The 27,766-nt window shown below is 39.1% G+C and overlaps 1 protein-coding gene across 1 annotated transcript in view; it reads left to right on the top strand.

Moving 5' to 3' along the window:
* Positions 1–27,766, top strand: part of TMTC2 (transmembrane O-mannosyltransferase targeting cadherins 2) — a gene marked incomplete at its 3' end in the record, with an annotated part of 254,657 nt that overhangs the window by 89,398 nt on the left and 137,493 nt on the right. The window contains exon 2 of the mRNA XM_080363734.1: positions 16,627–17,197. Coding sequence (XP_080219860.1) covers positions 16,627–17,197 — 571 coding nt within the window. The remainder of the gene's footprint in view (positions 1–16,626; positions 17,198–27,766) is intronic.

Genomic DNA, 27,766 nt, shown 5'->3' with positions numbered 1-27,766 from the left:
GCATGGTACGCGCTGCAGTACCTACCACCTCTGCCTTATGTAGTGGATATCTTATGGCAGGTTTGCAACAAAACAAACAAACATACCCATAACACAAACCTGCCATAGGATATGTTTTTTTGTTTGTTTTGTTCTCTCACACACAGTTAAGCTGAGCTGGCCATTGAAGTATTTATTTATGCATGCAACCTAAACATATTTTGTGTATTTCTATCCACTTTTACTTTTCAGGATTAATTCAGATGCAGTCTTTCAGATCTTTCCGATCACAGGTTCTAAACAGGTTGGATGCGTTGCCTTTACCCTGTGTTTACAACTTTCCTTTCTGAGTTAATCCGTTTGGTGATGGGAGCTGTGTGAAATTCAATTTAAAGTAACCATTATCTGCTTCTAGCAGTTTTGTGGGTGCCAGGAAAGGTGGAATGGCAGAACTCAGCATTTCTGCTGGTTTTGGCAATGCTTTCCTCTCTTTATTTAAGGCCATAATGAAATGAACACCTAAAGAACGTTATACAAATAAATTATAGTTCTGTTTTATTAATTGACTTTTATTATTGCTGAGAGTTGCAATGGATTCCTTCCTTGGCATTTAGTGAGCAGTCATACTTTAGTACCCTTTTCTGTTGCAGGAACCAAACTGAAAGCTTTAGATGTTAGCACTTAACTCTAAAACACAGTTCCTAAATTGCAGTGTATGTATATACACAATTTTATAATTTGTCGTTGTTCAAAGTGGTAGTTGACCAGGCTGGAAGTGCTACTGCTGGAGTTGGTACCTGCCAACTTTTATTGTGGTGCCTGGTTGAAGAAAAAATCATCCAAATTTGGTCCCTATTCTAGAGCATTTTGCTTGCTACTCTATTTGATATGTACAGTCTAAAATACAGAGATGGAGTCATGATTTTCAGCATGGATCAGGATGGCTGCTATTAGCAAGTTCTGAAAACTTTGTTCTCTTTACCTGTATCAATTTAACAATCGCTGTCTTTAAAAGAGACCTTTTAATGGTAAAAGGCAATACCACTGGCAAGAAAACAGAGTAGTAAGTATAGCTTTTTGTGTTACATATTCTACCAAGTTTGAATCGTATTTTCCCCTGCTTATCATTGGGCATAGCATTTTTGAGTTTGAAGCTTCTGAATGAAAATTTGATTCATGATTACTTGTGGGTTTCTGGAGCCCAGATTGAGAAAATGATTGTTTATTTACTATCACAGTGTCCTTAAGACTATTAGCAAATGCCAGAACTTGTTTGCAATGTCCCCACATCATTATGGTATTTCTGATTATATGAGTTAGCTGTTACAACTTCTTTTTGTGACCCTGGAGAAAAAAAGCAATCATAGATTCATAGAATGGTTTAGGTAGGAAGGGACCTTAAAGATCATGTAGTTCCAACCCTGCTGCCATGGGCAGGAATGTCTTCCATTAGACCAGATTACTCAGAGCCCCATGTAACCTGGCTTTGAACACTTTCAGGAATGGAGCATCCAAAATTCTCTGGGCAGCCTGTTCCTGTGCCTCACCACCCTCACGGTGAAGAATTTCTTCCTTGTATCTCATCTAAATCCATCCTCTCTCAGTTTAAAGCTGTTGTCCCTTACCCTGTCACTACATGCTCTTGTAAAAAGTCCCTCTCCAGCTGTCTTGTAGGTCCCCTTTAGGTAATGAAAGGCTGCAATAAGGTCTTCCTGGAGCCTTCTCTTCTCCAGGCTGAACAACCCCAACTATCTCAGCCTGTCTCCGTAGGAGAGGTGTTCCAGCCCTGTGATCATCTTGGTGGCCCTTCTCTGGACCCTTTTCAACAGGTCCATGACCTTCTTATGCTGAGGTCCCCAGATGTAACATAAGCTTCTTATGTTGGGGGCCCTAGAGTAAATCCCAGGAAAAAGAGGTGGTGGATTTTTTTTTTTTTTTTGTATTAATTTTAAAGTATGGTGACCTGAGGCACTTTATTTGTTTTCTGATAATTGTCACCATTACTTCTTCTATTGAACAGTTTGTGTTTTAGTGTGTATTTCTTTTGGTTTTGTAACAGAATTTAGGTTCTTTATCTTATTATAATAAACTGCACCCAAAATGGTTCATTTCCCTCATCTGCAGAGGAAAATATACATTAAATATCTCCAGATAAACTCTGTTTTGCTGTTTTTCTCCCTGTTGCTTCAACTTTTGATGCTTTTACATCTTGTTTCAAGTGCTATTATCCTAAAGCTTGTGTATGGTTAAGATTCATGCAAACAGTTCCTTTAAATATTATGGGAGGTCTATAAGTAATGTGTGGCCCAAGACCCAAAGTCACCATTCTATTCAAATAAACACACAAAGAAACTGTGTGCAAGACCTCTAGCTCTTATAGGAGCTTGGATGTATGCCATGCTTCTGACTTAATGGAATGGCTGATTTCAGGGTTGCCTGGGGCCACAACCACAAATAAGCATATGTATCTCTGAGGTCATTGAAACCAATTTTAGTATTTTCATAGCTATTGGAAATAAGTCACCTGGCGTGATTTATACATAACATTTCAGAATATCAGCCCACAGAAGTGACCTTTAATTTAAAAGTTTCATCTGTTTTGTTGGCCTGTAACACTGGCCTGTACTATAAAATAACAGCAGCTTGTGTCTTTAGGAATACTGGTTTATCTTTCTCAGTAGCTGATGGTTAAGCCTTTGTTCTAAGTTTGGTATTCAGGTTGAATGTCTTCATGTGAAATGATCCTCATATTCAGCACTGCTGCTGTTCCCAGTTAGACTCAGTCCTGTTTCCAAGGGTGGGACTTACGATTCCCAGTGAGTTTGAGAACGTGATGGTGAGTTTTTGGGTTTCCTGGGGGCTCCCAGTGCCTCTCATGAGCCAGAAGCTACCTCTGCTCCACCATGATTTCTGCAGACTGTTATCCTACAAGAATTGAGAAGGAACTAGAGTGGGTGATGAAGCTGGTTTGAACGAGGTACATATGGCTAATTACATGCATCATCTCGGTAAAGTTTTCTGAAATAGTTGGATAGCAATATTGTACTAAGTATTTCTTCACATTTCATTAAAAGAACATGGCTGTCTACACTGCAATCTTCGTATGCCTTCAGTGCTACATTGTCTTAGTGGATGGGATGTGTGGGTTGGATAGCTGTATTATTTATTGCCTATATGTCATAATTCATTTCTCAGTGACTTTCTGTGTATCACAACATGTTAGGAACCTGGGAAATTTATGATGCATACACAACATTGTATTATTCCAAAAAACTAATTTCCTGTGGCAAGAAATAAATCTCAAATTCCTGATTACTTTGTAGCAAGATCAATGTACAGCCCTAGAAAAAGATGCAAGTCTCGTAGAGCAGAAACTGCTTATTCCTTATGTTACTCTTGGTTGGTTTTATTATGCAGAAATAAATACATCCTGCTGTTTTATATAGTCTGGCAAACTACAATTTTCTTCATTAAACTTTCAGTGGCTTATAATGCCATGAGAGACAGCAAAGAGGGAGACTGAACTCTGAAGAAGTAACTTTCCCCAGTTTTGTGCATAATAGGTGTGTGCTGTAGTTTATGTAAAGGTTCAAATGGACTCTTGCTCTTTGGGAAAAAAAAAAAAAAGTAGGACATTACAAGCTCTTTCTTAAATGATATGTAAAACAACCACTTGTAGGTATCTATTAGAAAATAGACTCTGTTCAAACTCAGGCGTGTGAAGTTGAATCTTCATCTCTCCAAGGTGAAATTCTGTATTTCTTCTGCCCTTATGTGAGACACTGAGATGTTTGAAGAGACTATGCTTGCCTTGTCAACAAACAACAACACAATACCCACTGTTTTTCTCTTTTTGAAGTCAAAAGGTGCTGACTGACCTCTCCAGGCAGTCTGTTCTCTCTTATTTTTTTTTGTTACCTTTGTTGCACCGAGTTGCATGTGTTGCTCTTAATCTACCCATGATATGTTTATTTTTCCTCTATTTTTGAAGTTTAGTTTTACTGCTATCTCGACTAGTCTTCCCTCTTTGAATAGAGAAGGCAAAATTATCACTGTCCATTAGCAGTGCTGGAATTTTGAGTGACTACTTCCAATTTGTCTTAATAAAATTCTGCACATGAACTGTTTCCCCACAAACCATTTCTGTGTTTGATGTAGACTGTGGAAAGAAGCAAACCGTTCACTTTCAAGAAAGCTTTCAGGAATTTTGGTAAAGATTTGTGTTCGATCAGCTTTCTTCTACAGATCTCTTAAAGCAGAACTTATAGATGTCGTTGTCTAAAGGCCAGAGTTATGAAATACCGTAACCTTTAGTGGCACTCAGGTTCCTCATCTACTAAGAAAAATGCAGCCCTCTGTTACGCTGCTGTCAAGGACTGTTGGACTTAAATAGTACAGTAGGAAAGTTAAGCCTAGCAGTTAAATACTGGGTTGATCTTCCAGTAGATCTGCATTTTTTAGAAGGATACTTCTTAGGAAAGTTAAACCTACATAGAGGAAATAAAATAGATAAAATGGCATGCAAATCACTAATGGAGAAAAGTGCAAGCAGTTGGCTAGTGTAGAACTGGAGAGACTTAAAAATCTGGCAGGGTTTCAGTTCAACATGAACATGTTCAGTTCAACACCAGCTGCTCTTTGTAGTTCAGCTGTAGTGGTAACTTCAGGAAGGTTGATCAGGTATGTGGTTCTGTTAATGGCTTCAATTTACCTGGGTTGCCATCTGAGATCCTTTCTACTTACTACCTCCTGACAGCTGCTCTAAAACACAGAAAGGAATGGTTTCTGGTTGTTTTGTTTTAATGCTTGGGAGTCTAAAGAGTTTGCTGAAAGGCTATAAAAGCTTATGCCAATTGCAGTTGATTATAAAACCCTACTGGTTTCAGTGACATAAATCGGAGGTTATTCCGATACTAATGTGGATTAACGCTAATGTAGCAGAAATCAGAATCTGATCTTGTGTGTTCTGATAACATAATTCAACTAATTTGTCATTTCCTGGCTTTTTAGCTCGATGTTTGAGAGTTCCATTAAAATCCTTCAGAGTATACTTACTGCAAATTGTATATAATAGCAACTATAAAGCCCATATTTTCTTTTACAAAATAACTGTGATTAGTCCTTTTGATGTCATTCCCGAAGTGTTGCCTACTACCTGGGTGCTTTTAACTGAGGAACTGAAAGAAAATAAATATATTTTAAACATTGCTATGGTTTCAGTTTCTAGTGTTTCACAATTGCTATGGCATACCACAGAAATTAATTTACTCTAGTAGGTCCCCAAATCTTGATAAGCTAATGAGACACGAAGATGAAAAAGAAAAAAATCTGAACCTTTTTCAGTGGGATCAATGCCTTCCAAATGGGTGGGTGCTGATCTGTTCAATTAAAGTACATTTATGAAGGGCATCTCACAGTGGTCCTGTAGAGAAGCTGGAGAGGTGGAAAGAGTGTAAATCATTCACCCAGGACTATGCTGAACAGTTGCTCTATTCATTCAAAGTCATTACCCATCTTTGTGGGACCAAATATTGTTTTTAATTAACTAGATTGTTTTACTTTTTGTAGAATTTAGTTTTTATTAAAAAAAAAATGGTTTTGATACAAGTCAGTAGCAAGTTACTTGTTTTGTTTTGTTTGTTTTTTAATCTGCTAATATGTCTGACATGTCTGTGGTAAGGCTTGAGGATAAAGTCCAACTCCGTCCATCACAAATACTCTCTAGCCAGATTTTAGCCTCTCTATATATTCTGTAGGAATTTTGCTTAATAGGAATCTGACAAGGAAAAGTGCTGCACTACTTTTTAATTTGGAATCCTCTGAAAAGATACTTTAAATATTTTGTTTGATTCACTGGTGAGTGAATGTAAGCCTTGAGTTTTATCTCGAGTATATGTTAACATTTGCTATTTTTTCCACTACATTAAGCTTGCTTTGTTTTGTGTGTTTCCTGAGGTTTCTCTTTTTTACCTCAGATGATTCCACTGAAACAACAGTACATTATCTTTGGTTCACCATTGTGTAGCTGCACTTTCGCGCTGACTCACAATAAATTAGATTTTTTTGTAATCCTCAGGGAGGATTCCCTTACCCTCCTAATATTATTTAGTATCTGGCTATCAATAGGACTGTGACCACAATCACCTGTGACTGCACATCAGAAGTTGGTAAGCTAGACTAGGAAGATAGTAATGATTTTTAAGACCAGTGGTATCTGTTTGGCTCCTTAGACCAGCCTGACTATAGGAAGGAAAAATTTAAGCATTCTGTTTTCACTCACCCTTTATTTGGAAGTTGCTGTCCAAAATGGGTACATTTTGCATTCGTGGGCAATCTTTCATGCACATAATTGGGCAACTTTTGAGGGTAGTTGCCCTAAAAATGGGCAATACTACAAGGAAACATAGCCAAGAGTTCCAGTTTCTTGCTATACAAAATAGTCTTTTAAGGTCTCAGCATAAATATTTGCAAGATAACAAAATGTGCTTAACCTGAGCGGGAAATGCTTATTCTCTACAATTTTTTTTTATTTTAACACCCCATAAATCTGCTAGTGTGATATCCTTCGGTTAGGCGAAGTGATGAGGGTTGTACAATGGGTCTGTGTCAGAACATCGGTTTTATGCATTTATGTATCTTAACATGGGGCTGGCAGAGTGGAAGAGGAGACTTTTTGGAGACAGGGGAATTTTGGGCGAGCACAAATTGCACAGCTGATAGTTTGCAGTGTGACAGGGTCCCTGTTTGGCAGTTCTGTGCGTAATGAAAACCAGAGTGGGTCTGACTGCTCTCAGAATCACTTGATTCTTAGAGTGAAAATCATGAAGGTGGCCAGTGACAGCTGGCTCCGGGATTGCTTTGCCCCCAGGGCATTTCTTCAATATGAGTTCTAAGGACAGTGTAAGGGTTAAATTGACCTCTGTGGATATGCATACACACGAAATTTTTCTCACTAAATGGGTCTTGAATAACACCTTTCAGTTAAACCAGTAAAACTTTTAAGTTTAGGCCAGACCTTGGTTAATGAAGGGGTTGTTTTGGTGCTTAAATAAAAGGCTTGAAGAAAGGACCTTATACAAAATAACTTGATGCTTTTCTTTATCCTCTCTACCCCCAAAAATATAAAAAAGAGAGTGTCTGTATGTTATGTTGTGGTTCAGTAGTTTGTCCTCTTCTCATTATTTCTATATTTATATGTGTACATGTTCCCAGGAATTCTCTACAATGCTTCACTAAAAATAAAAGTCACAATGCCACCTAAATACTCTTTCAGGCTTTAAATTTAGAGTGCACAAGAGACATGGGTTTAAGCATAATTATGTACAATCTCCTTGAACTTCCTGAAAGTGCTGTGTCAAAAAATAGATCGGGGGGAAAAAAAAAGTTGATTTTTCAAAATTTAGATAACTAAGTGTTTTTTCTCAGTATAGTCTGCCATGTACTGAAAAGAAGAGAGAAGTGGATGGTCATGGGACTGATGTATGACTGATAAACTCTATTCTGTAGTGTTACAGTATGTGTGTCTCTGTTTTCAGATAATGGCTTAAAATGTGTGTGTCTTGGAAAGGCTTTATGTATATCCACAAGGTGTCTGGTCAAAAAAAGTCGTTTAATATCCATACTATTAATCTGGTTAAGAAACTCAACATGTCTAACTACTGAATTCTCAAGCCTTAAAATTTCTGTCCTTGTACTGTTGTGAGTTGCTGTATGGGGAAATGGCAAAAATTATTTATGTTTTATTTTTTCAAAGGAAAGTGGGGAAGAGAAATAGTGTAGTTCCATATTCTACTGCAGAACAGTAAATCTAATAAAGCCTGCTGGGCCCACTTTTATCATCTAAAATAGATTTGAAAAGGGCAGCAGTGGTTCCAACTATGAATTCTGACCGTGCTTCAGAAGCTGGTATTTCATATACATGTATAAAATAAACATATCGTGAGTTATTGCCAGGCAGTGGTTTGGCACTGAAGACTATTTTAAAGAATAACTTTGGAGTGTGTATTCGAAAGAATATGTTATGAAGTAAATACAAAGTATCTTGAAGTTTCAGAGGAACAGAATTAGTAATTTCATGTTTTATGGTGTAGTTAGGAGAGAAGCTAGTTTATGAAACAGCTGTGAGAACAGCAGGAAGCATTTTTTGGTTTAGGAATTTAAGAATTTGTTCAAACAAAGCTTTTTCGTAGGTCTACTACACGTGCCGTGGTGAAGAAACACAGGGAGCAGACACAAAGATGGGAGCCCTGTTCTCCTGTTTCTGTCTGCTCTCTCCTGAGAGGGAAATTATGGTATCCCATTGTTCAGCATCAGAAAATATTAATTACTTCTCTCGCTTCCCTCCAGTTTGCGTTTTTTACCTGTGTATGAATAATCAAGTAGTACTATGCCAGGCAGTTGGTATTAATTAGGGTTTCAAATTTCACATAGTCCATCTTTCAATGTTTGTTATGTCAGGCTAAAACTTAAACTGAGAGTGAGGTGCACTTAGGGTTAATGTTAAAGCCAGATTCTTTCAGCATATGAAGGCACACTTAGAAGTGAAAAGGCTTATACCATGGAGAAAGATACAATTCAAAGCCTTTATAGCTAGCTTTTGAAATATTTATGTTCTGGGTGGAAAAGATTTTTCAGGCCATCTCAACCTTCTTGTAACCAAAATGTTTTGAACCTCCAGTTACTTAAAGTTTTCAAAGCTCTCTTAGTCAATAAGAAAATCAATACGTGCAGCATACCTCAGTGTAGTTAAGGCAGTGCCCAGCAGTGCTCAGTGTTGGATGTAGCTACTGCCACAGCTTCCTCCTTCCAAATAACACCGTCCATCTTCAGTTGCAAAGGTATAGAGTCCAGAAGTCTGCAGCTGGTGGGCTGCTGAACTGTAGCCTACTGGTGGAAGACATCAAACCACAGCAGATCGAAAGGTTCATGGAAGTAAACAAGGAACAAGTTAACTGGCTTAGATTTTTATTTTTCCATTTCATTACGCAAATTTATGTTGCTTATTTTGTAAGATCAATTCCTTTAAAAGACACTGTGCAGCTTAGAAAATCTGTATGTCTTCATACTGTGGTACAAGACCATAACCTTTCTCTGTGATTTTTGTTGTTTGTTTTCTGGAGGGTTTTTTTGTTGGTTTCTCTGTGTCTTCCTTTTTTGACAGTAGTTGCAATCATCTGAGGATATAGTTATAGTTGTCTCACTCATGCAACTTTCCTTTCTGCTTATATCTAACTCAAGAAAGTCTAATCTAAGTAAGTTTTATGAGTGAAACACTACTCACAGTCCTGTTACTTGTAGTTTCTATTTGTTCTGGTACTAAACTGAAGTTTGACTATGAAATTATTGCTATAGGACAGTAATATTCCAAAATGTAGAAATAATATTATCATCTGTTAATATATTCTCCTGGGGCCCTCCACTAACTACATATTCAGTTAATAGCTTTCACTAGCAGTTACATGAGATAGGAATATTTTATTAGGTATATATATTGTCTTCAGTGTTTGAGCTCTGAGTTTGGTGCATTCACGTATTTCTATACAGTTAGAAAAGGACCATAGTATTGGCAGAAATTAACTAGGCACAGTTCTCTAGAATTTTATTTCCCTTTTGTGATGTTAGGTTTTCCTTTAATTTAAAATATGATTTCAACCTAGGTGTTTTCCTTCATTCTGTTTGGTACATATAGCCCTATTCTCAGAACCTGTCTGGCAACTCGGGATTCTATGATCACCCAGTGTTTCCCATCTGAAAACATCTGAGTTACTAGCTGTTCTTTAGAGATTCAATAAAGAAAATTTGTTCTTTACAGAAACTGAACATTGTGATTTGAAATACACAGGATGCACAGAATTTGGTCTTCTGCAGGTGTCCCTAGCTGATGTACACTACTGAAACCTTTATTTTGAGAAGGAGCATGGGTGAAAATTTACTGCTGGATTTGTAGATAAGTTCCACTTTCACAACTGTTGAGAAGGAATGAACTGTAGTACAGAACACATAAAGTATAATTGCTACCAGAAATCTATGAGAATGGTAAATAGTTCCCTTGAGTCTATAACTAAACATTTAAATGAATGAGTTTTCATGTACTTATACTTATTTCTTTCTTAAGACATCTCTGTGTACGAGAGATTATCCTGTCAGTATAGACTGCATGTATATTGTGCTCTGCAGACAAATATGAGAATTGTTCAAAATATGACAAGCTGTACTGCCCTGCTTTTTGACTATGCACCTGTCTAACAGGTAGACTGTAAGTAGTCTGGAGCAATAGACTCAGCTGCTGTATGTTTTGGGGATGTGAAGCTGTTTGTACTCCAAAAAGTAGGCTCTGGCTGTGTTCTCAGGCTTGTTGTCTAAACAGGCTTGTTGTCTAAACATCATCCTTAGCATGACATGTTAAGATCCACTGTAAAATACTCTAGGGTGCTTTTCCATTTCTATTTATGAGAAAGGAATCAATGAAAAATATTCTAAAATGATCTTGAGGAAAAACAAGGAAGGATCTCCAAGCAGAGACTTGCCAGTCCATCAGTGCCTATCTGTTTTATGTGAGAGAGGGCTGGTCAATGGCTTCCTGTGTGCACGTTTGGGAGTTCTCCTTTTTCTTTAAAATATGTTCTCTACTTCAAATGCTGATGTTCATTTTCAGCATATGGGGGCCATTAGCGATACTGAAGCTGGACATATGGCTTAACGCGTTAAATCACTTTAGAATGTCGCATCTGTTTTTTTACCCCGGTGTTAACACCTGGATCAGTTTAGCACTAGCACAGAAGTTTAGGACATACATAGCTGTTAATTTTAAAAACATCTGGGATTTTTTTGTGTGTGTATGCGTGTATATGTGTATGTGTGAACTGCTGGATCTCCAGCATTTTTGAGTTTCAAAAAAAAATCTTACTGGATTGCATTCCAGGTGTATTGACCTAGGCAAATAAGCAGTTGATGGCAGGAGGCAAAAGGATTCTTTTGAGTGGACTAGAATTTATGATTTTTGCCTTTACAGCTTTTGTCTTTCTTCAGACTTCTATTTTTGAAGAACGGATAGCTGACTCTGATTCCTTTTTTATCCCCCCTCTCAACCCTATCTATTTGTTGTACACTGAATAAGATATCCTGCTCTCCCGGGATGCGTGAAATGGGCAGGCATTAAAAATGGAAGAAAACAAGTTCCCTGGCTGACTCTGCAAACCTTATCTGAGGCTGCTTGAAAGTAAAAAATGCCAGTTGTGTTGGAGCTTTGAAAAATGACTTTCCCTGGTGACCCACTGCCTTTTAGCGAGAGCAGAGTTTACGGCTCTGTTTAGGAGTGATGAGTGCAGTTGGAGAGTTTCTCTTGTTATGCCCATTAGCAAGATTGGACTAATCTGCGGGACGTAACCTGAAGGTAAACTGTGAGTGAAGGAGAAGACAAGGCTAATAAGGTGTTTTGTAGTTTCCTTTATCCCAGAGTCTTTCCCAGAGCCAGCAATTAATATTATTTTCTATCTGCGAAGAGCCCGGGTTGCTGCCAGTGCAGGCGGCTTTGCAGAGGACACGTCGACGCTACCTGCCAGGCTGTGAAGAGGGACTGCTTTCAAAATTGCCATTTAAATTGGCGAGGAAGCATCAATACTGCAGCAGATTTAGCAGCTCGTTAATTTAGTAAACAAAGGAAAACAAGGCCTTGCCCAAGCCAGGAGCTGGACAGCCAGAGGAGCACTGGGGACAGCCCCAGCCCCGGGCATTGCGCACCTCTCTAGAGCCAAGGCCAGGCTGGGTCATGGGCCTGGCTTAGTGGGACCCATGGCTTGGCGGGGTAGGGCTGCTGTGGGAGCTGTGGTGTCACTGGGGCTGGGGCTCATGGTCCCAGGTGGCTGACGTGGGGCCGGGGGGTCAAGATGGGTGGTGTCAGGCCTGTGAAAAGTGGTCAGAGCTGTTGAGGCTTATTGATGCCCTCAGGCTCCTGGCATGAGCAACTTAATACCATTTATTTTCATTCTTCTGTTTTATTAGATACAAAGCTTGCATTTCTCTCCCTTTCACTGAGACAAGCATTTCATTTATTTCATGTTTTTCTTGTCAGTGCAGTTACACAGCCGGGCTGGGGACACAGATGGGCACAGCCTGGATGGTTATGCGTGGGCTGGACTCAGCGCACCGGCTGTTTCCATCTGACCCACAGTAATGGTGTCCAGAGCGGTGTCCTTAGTGGTACATGTTCCACTTCTGCTTTCGAGGGCAAATTGACACAGAGCTGGCTGTGCTATCTCAGATGCTCATATTCCTGTATGCTCCTGTATGTTCCTGCGCAGTCACGTATAATGTTGGACAACTGTGGTTTTTATTCCATTTTATAATGTGAAACAGAGTAGTTGTTGAAAGTTAACGAGCAACCTATGCAAGACTTGCTTTTTTGCTCTAGGACTTCTAGATTCGCACTTCTATTAGACTTTTCAAATATCCCAAAGCATTAGGTAGACATTTTTTGTCTTTTACTTTCAAACATTTAGCAAAAAAATAACCATATGGAAAGAACTTTTAACTTTATTTCAAATTTTGACTCATAGAGAATACAACATTTGGCCTGACTGAACCACTGAGTAAGCTGGAACTGGCAGTTTCTGTATTTTTCATGCTAACTGGCAGGTACTAGAATCTGTTGTCTTCTACACTCACTAGAAACTAGGATTATTTCATAATTGCCTGCTGAAATCCATACCCAAATAGAGGGTGATCAATACTGTATCTTCCAGGTTTCCTCTTGATTTTTTTTTTTTTTTTAATATCATAGACTATCAGGTTGGAAGGGACCACAAGGATCATCTGGTCCAACCTTTCTGGGCAAAAGTACGGTGTAAAGATGGCCCAGCACGCTGTCCAGGTGAATCTTGAAAGTGTGCAATGTTCCAGAAGCCACCACTTCCCTGGGGACATTATTCCAATGGCTGACTGTTCTAATTGTGAAGAATTTCCAGTTGTGTCCAGTTGGAATCTCCCCAGGAGTATCTTGTACCCATTACCCTTTTTCTTTTCCATGTGACCCATTGTAAAATGGAGTCTCTATCTTCTTTATAGCCGCCCTTTAAATACTGGAACATGGTAGTGAGGTCTCCCCCTAGCCTTCTTTTCTCAAGGTGTAACAAACCCAATTCTCTCAGTCTTTCCTTACATGGTGGCTTCCCAATCCTTTGATCATCTTTGTGGCCTTTCTCTGAACACTACCCAGCCTGTCTACATATGTTTTGTTTAGCGAGGACGAAAACTGAACACAGTATTCCAGGTGTGGCCTGACAAGTGCTGAGTCTGATAATGACTTCTCTGTCTCTGCTGGTGATGCCTTTGTTGATGCAGCCCAGGAACCTGTTGACTTTCTTTGCTGCAGCAGCACATTGTTCACTTATATTGAGCTTGTTGTCCACCAGGACACCCAAGTCCCTTTCCACAGAGCTGCTCCCCAGCCAGGTAAATCCCAGCCTGTGCTGCACTCCTGGGTCATGTTTTCCTGGGTGCGAGAGCTTACGTTTGTTCTTGTTGAACTTCATAAGGTTCTTGTTAGCTCAGTGTTCCAGTCTAGCCATGTAATCCTGCAGGGTGACTCTCCCCTCTGAAGTGTCCACTTTACTGAGTTTGGTGTCATCAGCAAACTTCATCAGGGTACACTTGATCCCATCATCCAGATCACTTAAGAATATGTTAAACAGGGTTGGGCCCAATGTCAGTCCCTGAGGGTCCCCACTCATGACAGGTTGCCAATTTGAAAAGGAGCCATTTACCACTATCCTCTGGGTGTGGCCTGTCAGCCAGTAACCCACCCACCACACACACCACTTGTCTAGACTGTAACATATCAGTTTTCATAGGTGGAGGCTGTAGGAAATTGTATTGAAAGCCTTGGAGAAATCCAGGTAGACGGTGTCCATCACTCGCCCCACATGAACTGAGGATTTGTCATAGAAGGTGATCAGGTTTATGAAGCATGACTTGCCCCTGGTGTATCCGTGCTACCTTTTCCCAATCGTGTGTTTCGATTGACCTGTGGTAGCCCCCAGAAGGACTCACTCCATAACTTTCCCAGGAATTGAAGTAAGACTGATGGACCTATAATTTCGTGGATCCTTCTTTAAGCCCTTCTTGTAGATGGCGGTGGCATTAGCCTTGTTTCAGTCTCCTGAGACATCCCCCAATCTCCACAGCTTCTCAGGACCAGGTATGAAGAAGACTGAACAGGGAAGGATCAGGGTTGCACCAAGTTTGTTGCTAAGGCTGTAAAAAAAAATTGACATAATTAATGCCTTCAGAATATACATTTCTTTATGATTTGGAGAAAAGCCATTTACTTTTGATGGGGAATAGTCCAATATGAGTATGTGCTGCATGGAAATGATGGGTGTGACACCTGTGCTCTTAGAGGGAGAGGGCTGGTCTCTCTTCTTAACAAGTGTAGCAGTGCAGCATTGTTTTATACTTGTGAACTGATAGCTGCAGTTCTGTGGTTGGTTGTGATGTTGTGGTTTTTTTGTTGTTGTCTTTTTTTTTGTTTGTTTGTTTGTTTTGGAGTGGTTGTGTGGCTTCAAGTATTGGAAATGGCCACATTTGCAGAAGATAAAATACACGGTACCATTTCCTGGGAATGACCTGAGCACCATGTAGGCTCTTTTGCAGCAGAACGTTCTTCCGCAGGGAAGGGTGGTTGTGCTGGCAATATTGCTGCCACTTACAAATACTTTTGCATTCAAGGTTTCTGCTCTAAATCCTGATGTCTGATAGCCATTCTTAGCTATGCTCACTGTTTGGTAGTCTGTAGTCTAATTTAGAACGTTTTTCTAGGAGAAAGGATCACTCTAGCCAAATACCTGCTTTATTTTTGCTGAATTCCTAGTTTTCTTATGGTGAGTCTGAGAGTGATACTACAAACTGAAATCACAAACAGAGGAATTAGATTTCAGGAAAGGACTACACCAAAGGACAAGATAAATAATGTGAAAACAAAGATCTTGTTTTCTTCCAGTATTCTTTTGTGACTGGACTAAAATGAGAAAAATGTGTGTGGGGTTGGGAAAACAAATACAAGCAACCTGATCCACTGCATAAGCAGAAGTCAAAATGAATATTTTCAAGTATTCTAGAAAGCATCATCAGATTTTTAAAGTATTTAAGCTGACCTCTTCATAACCTCCATATGCACAGAGACAAAAGGACGCGCCGAGAGGAAGCATGTCTGAAAGCATTACAGCAATGTGCTCCGGACAATGGGCATGCTGAGCTGCGTGGTATTTAGAGTATTTGCATGGAGATTCTGTGGCATAGTGTATCAGTGTTGGAGCATTTTTCTTTACAGAACAGGACAACATTCCTGAAAGTAATAGCATTAAAAAATGACATTTGGATACAGGTTCCATGGGGCTTGTTTTCTTGGGGGTGAGAATGTGAGAGGAGACTAGGAGGATGAATTAGACTAGTGCATTTCAAACGTGGGCCTGAGTTTCACCCCAAGGTTTTTTTCTTCCTCATCTGAATTTTTAATTATGGGAAGATATTTATTGGAAAGACAGAAATAAGTAATGGGTGAAGAAATAGATAAAAATCATCTTTCTTGTTTAATATTTTTAATAGAAGAGTCTTGAGCTGGCTGGATTCTTAATTACCCTGGTAAAATAAATGCTAAATGAGTTAAGCTCAGTAGTAACAACAATGCATCTTTAAAGACTTGCTTAAACGCAACTTTGGTTATGAAGGCAAGTAACTAATTAAATTCTAGTCATCTTTTTACGCCAAGCAGGTCTCACACCTTCTCCCACGGCATAAATTTTAAATGCAAATGATTCGATTTGTACAAACATTACAGGGGACAGATTTTTACAATACCAAATTAGACATGGAGACTGCTAATGACTGGCACCAGTCCTTGCCCGGGTGGTTGGAAACATAAATGCTGAAAGCTGCAGCAATTTTTTTTCTCCAGTCAAACTGACATAAACTTCAATTCATAGGCTAATGCAACCTAAAAATGTTTTTTTCTTCAATTTTAAATATAAGAAATTCAAAGCGAAGTTGTATTATCATCTGTTAAATATTCTGCTGTCTGCCTCCCGCAAGGTGTTAGCAGAAAATGTTGTCAGTCAAAATATGTACGAGACAGTTCTTTGAGTGCCCAGTACAGCACCAGAGATTTGCCATGCTCCTACTGGCTTCTGTATTTATTGTTCACCCATGTCAGTGAGATTAATTTCAACATCTAAATTAAAATTTCAGTGTAAAAGGCCAGTTGGGGTTTTAGTTCTGAATTACTGGAGGATCCGTTGTTCCAACAATAATGTTTGTCAGTTTTTCATATTTCTTTTACGTTTTAATTATAACTCATGAAATCTTAACCGATTACTCCTGGGTTAGACTCAGAATAATGTCACTGAAGGGTATTTTAATTTAATGGAAGCAGCATAACATCTGTTTCTAATGTTTTAAAAGCCAATTTATATGGAAATTTTGCTTTAGCAGGAAGTCAATAGATACGTAGTTTTCTACCACCGCCTGTAAAAATTCAAAACTTAAATTAAAGCAATGCCATTCTTTCTTGTGGTAGCAGTATGATTGCATTTTCACAGCCTTTCATTCGTACCGTTTTCCCTCTATTGAAATGAAGGTTTTTTTTGTCTTTTGTAGTCGAGCTATCAAGACAAACCAGGACCTCCTGCCCGAGACGCCATGGACCCATATCTTCTACAATGACTTTTGGGGGACACTGCTCACTCACAGTGGGAGCCACAAGTCCTACAGACCTCTCTGCACGCTCTCTTTCCGCATTAACCATGCTGTTGGAGGGATGGACCCGTGGGGCTACCACCTGGTGAACGTCTTGTTACATGCTGCCGTCACAGGCCTTTTCACAAACTTCTCCAGGATCCTGTTTGGGGATGGGTACTGGACCTTGATAGCAGGTCTGCTGTTTGCATCTCATCCGATCCACACGGAAGCCGTGGCGGGGATTGTAGGGAGGGCAGATATTGGAGCCTGCCTCTTCTTTCTGCTTTCTCTGATGTGTTACGTGAAGCACTGCTCTACCAGAGGTTCCTCACCAAGTACTTGGGGCTGGATCTTGGGAGCGGGGCTGTGTGCAGGATGCAGCATGCTCTGGAAGGAGCAAGGAGTGACTGTTCTGGCCATTTCAGCGGTGTACGATATCTTTGTATTTCATCGGCTGAAAATGCATCAGATCATTCCTGCTTTATACAAGGTAAGTCTCCTTTTCTTTTCCACAAGCTATTTGTAAGGCACCAGTCACTGTTAAACAGGTGCTAAATGAGTTTTCAAGTATGCAATAATTCTTAGTAGTTTAGTCAACTCCCGAAAATAAGCACAGATGTCTAATGCTAAAAGAACACTTAAAGCAGTTTAGTATGGGTTTTTTACATTTTGTTTAAACAATGTGTTATTATCCATTGCTATTACTTGACGCTTGGGATGTGTTTCTTTCAATTACTTTCTCTGCTTCCAGCAGCTCCCTCCTCATTCTGTTTACTGTGGAACACTGGATATCTGGCTGCCTTTTGCAAAGAATTCATTCATGCTCTTATCCTCTTGTATCTTGCGAACTCAGCTTAGTTTGGGGTGTGCAAGTGCAGCAGCTGATATAATCTACAGGCTCCCTGAGGCAAAAATAGAGCTCTTACTGTTCTGGCTTAACGGAGATCTGTAGGACCTGGGTGCATGCTTTTGGCGTGTATTTTTTTTCTCCCCCTAGTAGGAGCTATGACTCAAATGTATCATTGCCTTAACAAAATAAATATTTCACATTTTTTAACTTCTTGCCCAAGAACAAACGAGTAAAATAAGCAAACAAACAAGCAGGCCCACCAAACCCCCCTAATTACCCTCTCCCAAAACCACATGTATTTTAGTGGTACTCAGAAACCCCAGCTGAAGTCAAGATTCATTTACATCAGTTGCTGTACAAATGAGTAAGCTGAGTATATGTAATTTTCTTTTCAGTGGAACAGCTTTCTTTCAGAAAAATCCTGACTTAACAAGGGGAAAAGGTTTCAGAGGGACATAAGTTGTAAAGTTTTTCAGTGAGATGTAACCAAAAAAAGCAATAAAACAAAATAAGGCTTTGCAATCTATCTCAAATACTGTTTCTTTAAAATTCTGATTTCTCATTCAGATGATTTGAAAAGAAATTGTAGATTTTGATAGTGGTGATTTGTGCTTGTATAGAATTTTTACATCTGTAGTTTACAAGGAGAACAGTAAAGTCAAAAAAAACCAAGCAGTGTCTGGTAGTTCCCTCTTAAACTGCTGTGACATGTTGATTTAGTTATCATCATGTTCTTTCTGACAAAACTGAAAAAGAATCTTTTTTTTTAAACTTATGTATATTGGTGTGCGTAAGACCTCTGAATGTCAGTATCCAAATACTGTCCACCGTTTTCCACCTTAATGCTCATTGGAAACAAAACCAGTAAAATAATTAAGGAATGTTTGTTTTTTTGAGAGTGCATCTGTAAAAGCAAGCTTCATTCTGAAAGATACAGGATGAGATTTTGTAAACTGCTTCAGGGAGTTTGGTTCATAACTCAAGTGTTAGTCTATCCTATAGAATTGAACAGTGGTGATAGAAACATTCATATGGCACATACACAATTCTAGGCACCTTGTTCATGACTTCACAGCAAATCTAAACCAGTGTTCCTCACAGCCTCTCCTCATTGCAGCCTGCAATGGCCAAGTTACAGTCATGGACCTGCGAAGTTTTTTATTACAGAATACTCATTGCTCAAAACCAAAACCTTTGCAGTCATTTCTGAAAAAAATTTCATGGGGAAAAGCTTTTTTTTCCCCACTTTCTTCCCTTTTTCTGCTTCAGGGCTGAGATAAAATTGGTCTAGAAAGACCTAAGTGACATGGGTAAATCCAAACTTCCACATCCTAACTCTTTGAACATGAGGCCTCTCTTCTGAGGTGTTGAGCTCTACATTTGGACACCTGTCTTATCGATGGATAATTTGTGAATGGCCAGTGTGCTTGGAGTTGAGAAATTTAGGTTTTGATTGTAGCATGTTTGACCAATGTTTGACAAATCTTTACCATGAAGGCAAGCTAGATGCTGTCTAAAGAAAATTGATTCTTAAATTTATTTGCAAATAACTTCAAGATGATTATGCTGTAAGATTAACATTTTAAATTGATAACTTGGCTCTTCTGAAATCATCAGTAATAACAGAGCTAAGTTTTCTTACTAAAAGCTTTGGGTTTAGTTTTGTTCTATGTTTTTATACATACAATATCAAAGACAAGTGTGTGGGGTTTTTTAAGTTTTGTATTTAAAATAATCAAAAACCTAAAGTGTGTAGCCAACAGATTAATTTTTGCATTATGCAGAATTAGAGCACAGACTCTAACAAAAATGAAGAAAACTTTCAACTCTGCATCTCTTTGGGATCATTTGGGTGTTGCCTTTTTCTTGCTGCTGCTTTGGCCTTAAATAAAACGTGTCCGTAGTAAGAACTGACAAATTCTTTCCACTAGAACAAACTGTAAAAATCTCTTTAAGCAAACAAAATCAACTTTTGGATGAAGGAGTTTATCCTTCTCCTTCTCCTTCTCCTTCTCCTTCTCCTTCTCCTTCTCTTCTCCTTCTCTTCTCCTTCTCCTTCTCCTCCTTCTCCTTCTCCTTCTCCTCCTTCTCCTTCTCCTTCTCCTTCTTATTATTAATTTTAATGTTGCTGCCTACACTTTTTCTTGCTTGAAAAAACATTCCTGCATTTCAAATTGCATGAGACCAAAGTAGCCATCTACAGATGAGTCATCTTGTGCTATCCAGCTGTATTGAGCATTTTAAAAACTCGAGTACGATTTAAACTGAAACAAAGATAACTCCCACCAAACAAAGCCTCATCTCATCAGAGGACTCCTTATTAGGATGTCTGAGCAATTAGGAAGAATTGTGTCTATTTACCTGTTCTGGAATTTGTGCGTTGTGTTTTCCCAGTGTAAACACTGGGGGAATACAACTGGAGGAGTGGGGGAAAAATGAAAAAGGGCAGTCCAGGAAAAAGTTGGGGTCTTTTGTAGTGCATCGGAGCGGGGATGTGTAGACTGGAGCCAACAAAGAAAGGAAAATAATTTTAAGAGATGGTTAGCTTAAATCTGAACTTAACAAGTAAGCAGTAATGATATGAAACAGAACTCAGCATGCCCCTGTAGCTCTGTTAGAGAATGGCAGAAAAGAGCTACCCCTTTCAATCTACCTCACCATGAGCTAAACCCTGTCTAGCTGAGCTGACACAGCTGTTTCCTAAGCCATGTTACAAACTGGAACCAAGAGCAAATACAGGTAAAAAATAACCCTTAACACCTACCTCCCCCCCAAAAAAACCCCAAATATATCTCTAAGGAGTTATTTTAAACCTAAATCAATTCAGTTATATCCAGTCCTCATCATTGCCCTACAGATAGCTGTACTGGCAAACATGGGGAGGAAAGCTGAGGTCGGGGTGGAAACATGGGGAGGAAAGCTGAGGTCGGGGTGGAAACATGGAGCGGAGAGCAAGGGACCTAGGGCACTGGGTGGTTAAGGACCTGGGCTGGCTTGCTGCCCGACTATGGCTTTTGGCTTCTATAAGCCTTTTCAGAATATACCACTGAGGAAACTGAGACATGATTAATTATGTTTAAAGAACTGTAAAACCACTGACCTTTTTCAGGATGGTCAGTGAAGGATGAGCTGGTAAAAGTAGCTTTAAAAATGCTCCAGTAGATGGTAGGGGATGGCATTGGGGTGGCAAGCCTGTTTTTTCCATTTTATTCTTCCCTATGGGCCGAGTGTCCAATAAATACGAAATGATGGCTACTACACCAGACCAGTAGCTGTTTACTAGGCCCACACCTATTGTCATGTGAGTTCTGATTTGTCACATCGACTACATGGCAGCATCTCAGTGTGATTTGAGTAGACTGGCAGGGCTTCTGAACAAGGCAGCTGCAGAGCAGGACCACCAGCAGAGCAGATGAATATTACCCCTTATTTAGAAGCTATTCTTAATGCACTTTAAAAATGTATATCGTAGCTACTTATTAAACTATCCAGCTCTTTTCCCTGTCATCTGTGTACTGGTTATTCAGTGGAACTTGGCTGCTGATTTTTTTCCTTTTGCCAAATCTTATATTCCTGTCTGCATGTGATGCTCTCACTCTGGCTGGCAAAGTTGTCAGTCTGGACCCAGTTTCATTTAGTTAGCTCTATTTTATTCTGTCTGACTGCCTCTCAATGCGGATGCTGACAAGAACGTATTCGCTGTCTTTAAGTCAGCAGATTTTGATTGAAGTGTATTTATTGCGGTTGTAAATGAGTTGTTTGAAATGAGAGCAATTAAAAAAGAAAGTGGTGCTCTACTGGGGCAAGGCATTCCTTATGGAAGAAAACGAGGCTTTTGTTTGATTTTTTCAGTATTTTAGACCTTGAGTCATTTCCAGCATAAGCTGTGTAGCAGGTATGCTGATTGATTGAGTTGTCACGTATCATAGGTATCAGATGATTGTACCTGTCAGCGTCTAGACCTGCACAAATTAAACGACCAAAAGTGTAGGGGCGGGAGGGGGAACCTGAATATGGGAGAGAGCTAAGATCAGGTTCGTAATTATAGAAAATATGCAAATTCAGAAGCCTAATTCTTTTGTGCTTGCAATCTGCAGCTTGAGAGCAGAACCATTAATCAACATTGCAGTACGGAGTCTTCCGTCCAATTAGCAGTACAAAGCTAATATAAACCCTATTGTGCTGCTCTTTTTTTGTTTTTTGTTTTTTGTTTTTTTTAAGGGGAAATAAAACTGGACATTAGCAGTTAAAAAGATGGGGCAAATGCATTTGAAACTCATTTTTAATATAATGGTAATGATAAAATATTTATTGCTCTGTGGTTTATGTGTACAAACTGCCTTACAGAAATAACTAAACCAGATGTACGTTCTACTAATGTTACACTGCTACAGTACAGTTACATTTCACCAGATCAACATATTGTTAGTACAGGGGGTTTGTTACCCTGAAATAAGGAAACCTCTCTTTTCCCATCACTTACTTGATTAAACACACCCCCCGGGAGGTCTGTCTCACATGTGGAATTAGTTATTGGTATCTATAGCTCAACGTGAACCACAAATTGGATTGCAGGATGCATTATCTAACCTTCTGTGCTATTATAACAGTGTTGGTTTTGTAAAAAGCAATTTTATTGGAGGCCTATATCTTATTTAAGGTAATGATGTAAACCTGGGGCCTCCGTAGATGACATGATCAGCCACCAAACCGAGTTTTATAAAACACTACTTTTCTTTATGGCCTTGGAACAGCCTTAGTTGTGGGTGATATGTATGATTCCTTCACACAACAAAAATTTCTGGGTATTAGGTAAAGCTAGTGATTTTTGAGAACACTAAACTTGAAATAAGCCACTTTTCTGCATTCTTTACTCTTTGAAGTTGCTACTTTTAGGGCTGTCATGCTTTGGAAAGCAATTTCAAAATAAAATGCTACTGTAATTTTAAATTTGCGGTTTTATCCTTCTCTTCTGTGAAGCTCTAGAGCTGTAGCAATGCAGTAGTTGCTCTTGCTTGTTTTTCACCTCTACCTACAAGTTATGCCATTTTGCAGCAGTGTTCTATCACTATTTAAAATCTAGCTTGATGGTTCATTTTCTGCTTATTTTCCACAATCTAAGGAATTTTATTATGCCTGAACTTACCCAGAGGCCTGGATATTTTGGCAGATCTGATTGGTAAGCTATTATTTTGTGATTTCTCTCAAACACTTGTGTGAGTATGGTCCAGCCATGGTCCTGTGTGTTTGCCATACAGTGTTTAGACTGTTAGAGCAGCACTTGCTCCCTTGCAGGGCAGACTTCATCCTTGGAGCCAGATACTTAGTAAACATACTTTTCCTTGAGACTACTTTTGTCCCAATTAAAAATAATAAATAACTTACAGCTTCGAAACATGACTTGACCTCTCACATGTTCATTTCGTCTAACCAGAACTGCATATTCAAGCGCGCTAAGCTGTTAAATGTTGCACTTGTGCGTCTGTAACCTTTTGCATTTCAAGAGCTGAGGAAAAGATTAGGAGCTCCGTTGCCAGCTGGGTCCCTGTTTGTTTCCTTGCTGTAATCTCTCATTCTGCAATGGTCAGCTGAGGGTTAATTTTTTTGGCAGCTTTAAGCCTGTGCAGAATTGTGGAAATGCTGAGACAAATGTGCCTGCACATACATTGCTCGTATTTGCGGATGAGCCAGCCTGGTGCTTTTCTCTTCACTCTGCTGGATGGCAGCAGCATGAAGCCTGTATGGTTTTGACCATCACTCCCCCTCCCTCCAGCAAATATCTCCCCAAACAAAAGAAGCTTTTTTCAATTTACTTCTTTCTTGACAATTTCAAGTAGCTAATACTGCTGTTTCGTGTACTTCCCACAGCTCCTTGCTGCTTTTGCTTTTGATCCTGAAATAAGAAAAGCAAGATCGGCCTCCGCTATCTTTCTTCTCAGAGAGATTGATCTCCTGCAGGTCCCTGTGATGTCAGTGGAGTGGTACTGAATTGGATATCAATATGTATAAATAGCTGTTTTGGCCTGAAAATATTTTCATGGGTTGATTTAAACCACTGAAACAGATCACATATGACAGAAATACAGCATCCTAAGGCAAATTTAGCAAATGAGGAATCATGAGGTACCTTACTGAAGTCACTGGCTTAAATGGATTATACTTTAATATTAAATCTGTAATGTCTTTATTGGAACTGCTACTAAAATCTGCATTACTTTTGTCTACCCACCTGAAGTGTACAATAATATTTTAGAGACTATATTTGACAGTTCCTCCCCTAGAAAGATGGAAAATGCAAAGGCTTCTTGAATATTTTTAAATGAGTAAGTAAATAAAGAAAAAGAGAAGCCTTTTCATGTTTGCAGAGACTGGGAAGACATGAAGAGCCTTCAGTTTAACAGAGAGCTTAGTTTTCTTGAGAAAGGTTTTCACTGTCTTCATTCTTGCATGAGATTTATACTGCATGGTAGTATGCAAAGTGTGCTGTGTTCTTCCAGCCTTCCCCCTGGCTTAGAAAGGATCTCATTTGTGAAAAATCTTGCAGGGACTTTGCACAGTTGGTGTTAGCACTTATTTTCATCCTGAGATTACATGCCAATTACTAATACCAAGAACAGTGTGACATTTTCATGGTGCTGTTTAATTGCATGGTATTTGTGGAGTTGCTACTTCCCAGTTCACAAAACCTGTGCAAATAATATCAATCTGACAGTGTTACTTTCTTACGAATCGAATGATCGAATTTACCATTGTGTGTAACAACTGCATTTCAGAACATTAGGAATATTCACAGATGTTGTTTTTTTTTTCATCTTAGTGATTACTTCAGCTTCCTAACTGAAGAAGCTTTGTAAAACCATGTTATTCTAACAGCTGGAAATTTTCCTGTTTAAAATATCAGTATAGAAAGAACAGTTAAATTTCATGCTTTTTGGTAGGGATGGTCTGTGTGTTAAGTATTTTATGCTGAGATAAGGGGACTTGGGTAACTGTGAACATTGAGGGATAAGAAATATATGCAGCTTTCGCCTACCTTCAATTTTCCATTTGTTCACGACCTGGAAAGCCATGTCCCTTTTCGCTTTAGCTCTGCTTCTCCCATGAGTCAGTTTTCTGGATACTAGCCACAAAATGGGAAAAACAACATATAGTGCTAAAGCTAAGTGGTGTCTTAATGAGTTAAATGTCTCCTGGTGCAATTCCTTTTGCTTCAGGAGTTATGCCTTTCTGCTTAAACCTGTTTCGGTGGCTTGGTTAAAATGCATGCATTCATGATCATATTCATCAAGTATGTATCCCTTGTGTTTGTTAAGTGCCAGACAGAAGGTTTATACCTGTGCCTTGCATGCAGATGTTCAGTCATGAGTACTTTACATTACCCTACTAATGTCATGTTTAGGCACCTAAATGTCCTGATTTGATGAAGTGCTGAATGCTTGTGTTGCTCCTGGTGGGCTTTATTGAATGAACCCATTGCACATGGTTGATCCCCACCAAAGAGCAAGCTGCACTTGTCTGCTCTCAGCAGTCAGGGAGTGCGCTAATAGTGTCAGAAGAGAAAAACCTGTCAGTATGTCCCCAGTCAGAAACTAAGAGATTAGGGTGTAAGTGCAGCTTCTGGATGCCCCAAGTTCTGACTCCCAGCAGCGCGTTACAGGATCTTCGGGAAAGACAACACTGCTGAGAGAATGTGAAGATCAGGCTCCTGGATTTTGGAGTATCTTAACAGTAGTTACTTAATTTTCAGAACTGGAGTGCTCGGAAAGCATTGGCTGAGTCTATTCGATAGAACTATATTCTCAAAGACATACGTCTTCCTAGAGTCCTACCCATGGGAGAGCCATTCCTGGTACACGGGCACAAGCTCTGGTTCCAGACCTGTGAGAACAGATGCAGACCCTGAGCCACGAGGGGGACTTTTCTTCTTGGTTTGAGGTTTAATTGCGAATTTCCTGGCTTACGCTCATTTTTATCTAAGTCATAATGCTTTAATGATTGCGTGAACGCTTTTTCCAAGCGGAGTGATTCTGAACATTAACCTGTGTAGAGAGTTACAATATTAAAAAGGGGGAAAAATACAAGTGTATGAGATTTACGGTAGAAAAAGGCAGTTGTGATAGAAGGCAGCAAACATTTTCTGGCATACTTACTGGAGAAACTGAATGATATTTTGTAAATACGCCTGTATTTCTCTTTCCAGCTGCAATGTAGATTAAGTATGGGGAGGGAAGGAACCCAGGCTTGCAGTCCTGTAGCTGACTTTATGGGTCAGTTGTTAGGAGGTGAATTTCTAGCCTCGCTAACCTTGAACGTCTCTTGGAGAGAAGAAGAATCCCTTGATGCTGCAGATAGTCCACACTGGGAGGAGAGAGGAAACAAAATATTTTTAGTTCCTAAGTTTCTAGGAAACTAATTGAAAATGCACACGAGCAAATTATGTTTAAATTATCCAGAGGCTTTTGCGGGGAGGGAGGGAGAATTTGTGTACTTTATGCTCTTAAATGCCAGGTAGAACATATGTACCTTTTTATGACCAGAATGGTAGGACTTTGAGACGTATACACAAATTACTTCTAAAGCTGTAGATTTGACTGGGTTGTGCAGAAGTCAGAGCTTCTGTGACATTTATTCACCAGAATCTTGGTTTTTTATCTTGACAATAAAGTATTGGAAATAAAGTCCCATAGCAACAAAGAAATTCAGAGTGAGTGTGGGGGCATATTGAGTTAATAAAGGCAATGAGGGAGCAGGGAAAAAGAGAGGGTAGAACTGTGTTGAGGCTCTGTAAATTCTTTTACTCCCAGAAAACAGGACTTTGGGGGTTAGGAATAAATTTTTTGCATGTTTTGGTCTGCATGTTTTGAAAGTATCTTGGGCAGCTTGTACTGCTGTAGAGCACAATGAAACTTGCGTCAACAGCAGTGTTTATTTAGTGGGGATTGTGAGATTACAGTTTATTTTTCAAAATATATGTTTATTGTAGTTCTATCTCTTACTTGGAGACTTTTTTCCTTAAAATATATTATTAGAAGTGGCAAAACACCACCACAAAATAGCTCCTGTGAGACTTAAAATAGAAGAAATGCAATTCTTTTAAACTTTAGTTCTTGCTTCTTTGGACTACTTTATATATAGCATTTTTGGCTTCTTGTAATTTGAAGTCTCTGGAAAGTCAGCAATTTTGTAGAGTTATTTTTTTTGTTGTTGTTGCTTTTTGTTTTTGTTTAAACCATTATACATTTTTACCTCTTCTGACTTGAGCTGTTAAGGAAGAATTTGACTTTTTGTGGGTAATTCTGCCTGAGAATATGAATTAAAAAAATAGCTGTTTCCGTGATTATGCAATCTTCCAGAACAAAAAAGTATCAAACTATGTATCTTTATCCCAGTTCTAAATCCCTTTCAGCTAGCATTGCAGAGCTCCCTCTTGTCATGATATTAAGGGAGAAGTTACCTGAAGAATGTATATTTTTACCTTGCTTGCTTTGAACCTTCTCTGGTCTCTTACTAATTCACATACATATATATCTCTCATATGGAAGGGAAAAAAAAAGAGTAAAAACCCTACCAAACAAGCTAAACAAAAAACCTAGCCTGACACAAACCAAAAAACAAAACAAAAAACCCACAACCAAACAAAACAAACAACCAAGAAAAAAACCCAAACCAAAACAAACACCCCACAAAACAAACAAACAAACAAAAACCCTTCAAAGAAAAGCCACCCCACCTTTTGTTCATGCACCTTGGTTCTGGTAGTGGCATCTTTCCTTGGAAGAGTAAATCAATTAATTGTTTCAATCAACTTCTGTAAAAGATCTTAGTGGTAAGAGCTACTTATCTGAAGTTAGATCTGTACTGTCACTTATGCAGTTAGTGATAATAATAAAATATGGAAGTATCCAAGGTAGTGAACTCAAGAGACCTTGGTACAGGCTGCAAAAATGGATCTAAAGGCAAGGGAAGTAGTTGGGTTCCTTGGCTGCCTGTTACTAGATGGGTATTAGTGCATGAAGTTTGTAGCTGGCCAGGCAGATACATCTACACCACTATTTGACCTGAGTATTTGTGAGCACTTTTTTATCAGGACACCCTGTAATCTCAATAAGTTAGCACTGTCATCATCTCAGGCCTTCCAGAATCAGGAGGAAGTGCTAATAATAAAGAGGTAAACATTCACTTTGGAAAGTTTTCATTTGCTTTTGTCTT

The sequence above is a fragment of the Nesoenas mayeri genome (assembly GCF_963082525.1).
Source record: "Nesoenas mayeri genome assembly, chromosome: 1".
NCBI classification, from domain to species: domain Eukaryota; kingdom Metazoa; phylum Chordata; class Aves; order Columbiformes; family Columbidae; genus Nesoenas; species Nesoenas mayeri.
This window is presented reverse-complemented; position numbering and strand designations above follow the sequence as displayed.